The sequence below is a fragment of the Camelina sativa genome, chromosome 15 (genome assembly GCF_000633955.1).
Source record: "Camelina sativa cultivar DH55 chromosome 15, Cs, whole genome shotgun sequence".
Classification (NCBI taxonomy): Eukaryota; Viridiplantae; Streptophyta; class Magnoliopsida; order Brassicales; family Brassicaceae; genus Camelina; species Camelina sativa.
Genome location: NC_025699.1, coordinates 781,032 through 784,897, shown reverse-complemented (window position 1 = coordinate 784,897; position 3,866 = coordinate 781,032). Strand labels below are relative to the sequence as shown.

The following is a 3,866-nucleotide window of genomic DNA, read 5'->3' as shown; positions in this document are numbered from 1 at the left end:
ATCAAATCAAAAAAATTATAAAGTCAATATGCAGAACATTTGAAACCAATTTATTACATAAGTAGAGATATAAATCTGACATTGCAGTGAGAAAATACATAATAGAGAAGTAAATCTGACGTTGCTTTTCGTAGATAAATCTTACATATGATAAATATTATTATTGAAAATAATATAGAAAGACCGAATATAAAATATTTCTTTCCTCATGGGATACGCGTCTTAATAATGTTTCATTGGATTTTCTCAAAATTTATTTCTTAGTATTTGCAAGTTGTTGAATTGGCTACATTGTTTAGAAAAGAATACTCCCTCCGTTTCATAATATAGGATGTTTAGAGAAGTTTTTTTTGTTTCATAATATAAGATGTTTTCAAGTTTTTATGTTACTTTTAGATTAGTTTAATATATTCTATTATGCAGACTTGTTTGTGACTGGTTAAACTTTTTTTAAGTGGTTATTTCTTAATCTACGTGATTTACTCAAAACATCTTATATTTTGAAACGGAGGGAGTATTTTACAATAGATTCATAGTTCTATTCTGCATGAAGTTGATGATATCTTTCCATCCTCCTAATTTATGAAATAATTACATAATAAAATAGGATGAAAACTAATTGATTAATATATTAAACCGTAATTCTTCATTTATTTTATTTTTAACTAAAAATTAACTTTATTTTATTTTTAACAAAATATTTTAAAAACAAGATTTTTGTAATAAAATAAAATATGTTAACATGATTTTTTCTCTTTAAAATTTTTTAATATAAGAGAAAAAATAAAAAATTTTAGTTGACAGTTGACACTAGAGATTAACACATTGCATTTTCATATTATATATAAATTTATGGATAGTAAATAATGTGGTATTATTAGGTGATATATAGGCCCCGCAGATTCAATAATTAATAAAAACAAAATAATAATTTAGATTATACAATTATTATATACAAGTTTTAAAGTTTAATATTAAATCTTATAATACATATATTTAATTTTAATAAAAAATAAATTTCACAATTGTAAGCTAAATAGAGAGAAAAATGTATGTGTGATTGGTTTGAGTTCACCCTCAAAAATAATTCGACCAATAATATATAGAAAGCAAATCTTACCCCAATACATTGTACACAAATTATATGAAATATATCTCTAATACATACTGGAATTAAATATTATCTTTGAACATATAATTAAATCTAGACCTTTTAATATATAATTCTACCCACTCCAATGGTAATATCTAACTTTTCCCATTCTTCCCATTTATGATATAATGTATTTTTTTTTTATATAATTGGCCTTCATATCAACCTTTTCCCCTATAAATACTGATTAACTTGTGCATTGAGAAAAACAAAAATTGTTAGTAAACACAAATATTTTTTTTTTTGAGAAGAAGAAAATGGAGAATGATGGTAGTGGGAGCTCAGGCAATGAACAATATGCTTCGGAAGACTCCAATCAAAGCGGAAAGAGGATCGGTCATCGCCATACCCCTCAACAGATCCAAGGACTTGAAGCGTAAAACCTTTATTATTTATTTATACATTTCGATTTTTTTAATATTACATATCATTAATTTGGATTTCTTGAAATTGTATCAAGTTTTTTCATGGAATGTCCTCATCCAGACGAAGCACAGCAACAACAGTTGTGTGAAGAGTTAAAACTCGGGCCTGACCAAGTCAAGTTTTGGTTTCAGAACAAAAGGACTCAATGCAAAGTATTCATCTTAAAAAATACTCTTCAATAATTTCTCAATATATTTTAACCAGTTGATATATAATAATAAATAATCTATTTTTCATATGCTATAGGCCCAACAAGAAAAAACCAACAACTTATCATTTCGTGAAGAAAACGAAATTCTCAAAAATAAGAACAAAGCTATGCTCGAGACATTAAGTAGTGCATTGTGTCCGGACTGTGGAGGTCCTCCTTTTGGCATAGAGGAACGTGCACTTAATTTCCAAAAGCTGTTTTTGGAAAACGCTCGTCTAAAAGAGCAGGTAATCATATAATATATAAATATATATATATATATATATATATATATATATGATGTTTTATTAATTTGACTAATCATCATATTTTTCATTTAAATTTACAAACAAAATTATATTAATCTTTTTTCAAAACGCTATTTGGAAAACATAATAAAAGTTATATATATTGTTTGTGAATCTATATACATGTACACATACGCCACTATATAATTAATCATCATATTTTCATTTAAATTTACAAACAAAATTGTACTAATCTTTTTTTTCAAAACGCTATTTAGAAAACATAATAAAAATTATATATATTGCTTGTGAATCTATATACATGAACACATACGCCACTATATAATTATTCATCATATTTTCATTTAAATTTACAAACAAAATTGTACTAATTTTTTTTTCAGAACGCTATTTGGAAAACATAATAAAAATATTTGGAAAACATAAGAAATATATTTGGAAAACATAATAAAAATTATATACATGTACACATACGCCACTATATAATTATTTACTTTTGTGTGCAGCGTGACATAATCTCCCATTTGCTATCCAACATGTCCAAACGACCGACCGTGGGGGACTCATTAGCTTCTGATCCTACCCAACACATCTTTGATCACATCTCCTATTACGGAATCAACCCAAGCAATATGTTCAACCCATCTAGCTCATTCGGACCACCAACTTCTCTACCCATCCAACCACAACCACTATCCCCAATGCATGTAAGCTTGTTGTCTGAAACCGCGGCAAGTGCGGTTGAAGAGCTCAAGCGGCTGTTTTTTACTGAGGAACAATTTTGGGTTAAGTCGTCTATCGATGGCACAGATTTGATTGATTCAGAGAACTATGAAAAGTTCTCGAACGCTGTCAAGAAGTTCAGGGGAACGAGTGCCCATGTCGAGTCTTCCAAAGATGTCACGGTGGTTCCAATAGAAGCTACTAACTTGATTGAAATGTTCTTAGATGCGGTATGTATTCGATTTGTCGTCTCTAGGAAAAAATATTACGTTTTGACTTTTAAGACACGTTGGTTTGTCCTAAATTAAGGGTTGGATGGAACTAATGATGATGAAAAAATTAAATATGAAAATGTTACTTGTTTATTGTAGGAAAATTGGAAAGAGCTTTTTCCAACGATGGTGAACAAGGCCAAGACGCTACATGTGCTCGGGTCGGAGCTTCCGATTAGAGAAAACTGCAATATTTTGCGAGTGGTGAGAATTATTTTTATATTGGAACCATTATTTACGTAACCAACTTACAGTTTTCATTACCGTTCATTGAAATTAGGGATTATTTTGTTTAAAAACGCACAATCCCGCACGTAGAAAACTAATATGGGCAAAAGATTTTGTTTGATAACATGTTTACTCATCATTTGATGTTTCGAACGTGAATGAAATTTGATAGATGTGGGAGCAACTACACATTCTGTCGCCGCTAGTGCCACCAAGGGAGTTCATGATCGTGAGGTGCTGCCAAGAGATCAGTAAAGGGCTCTGGATTATTGCTGACGTGTCACATAACGTTGACTTTGACGTTTGCAATGCTTCATGTTACAAACGTCCTTCTGGTTGTCTCATTCAGTCCTTGCCCAATGCTCAGTCGAAGGTATATCTCTCTGATCTCCATGGTCTCTTGGTCGAACTCATAAATGACATTTTATATATTGCATTTGGCTGATGCTATCAAATATTACAGGTAATGTGGATTGAGCATGTGGAAGTGGCCCATAAACTGGATGCACACAAAATCTATAGAGAGCTTTTAAGCGGCGGGTCAGGCTACGGAGCTAAGCGTTGGATTGCCACACTTGAGAGAATGTGTGAGAGGATGGCTCTCA

General features: G+C 30.5%; 1 protein-coding gene across 1 annotated transcript in view; it reads left to right on the top strand.

The window, feature by feature from the left end:
- LOC104744413 (homeobox-leucine zipper protein HDG8-like) overlaps nt 2,567-3,866 on the top strand; it is a 6,295-nt gene continuing 4,995 nt past the window's right edge. The window contains exons 1-3 of the mRNA XM_019237415.1: nt 2,567-2,991; nt 3,133-3,237; nt 3,434-3,634. Coding sequence (XP_019092960.1) covers nt 2,575-2,991; nt 3,133-3,237; nt 3,434-3,634 — 723 coding nt within the window. The 5' untranslated portion in view covers nt 2,567-2,574. The remainder of the gene's footprint in view (nt 2,992-3,132; nt 3,238-3,433; nt 3,635-3,866) is intronic.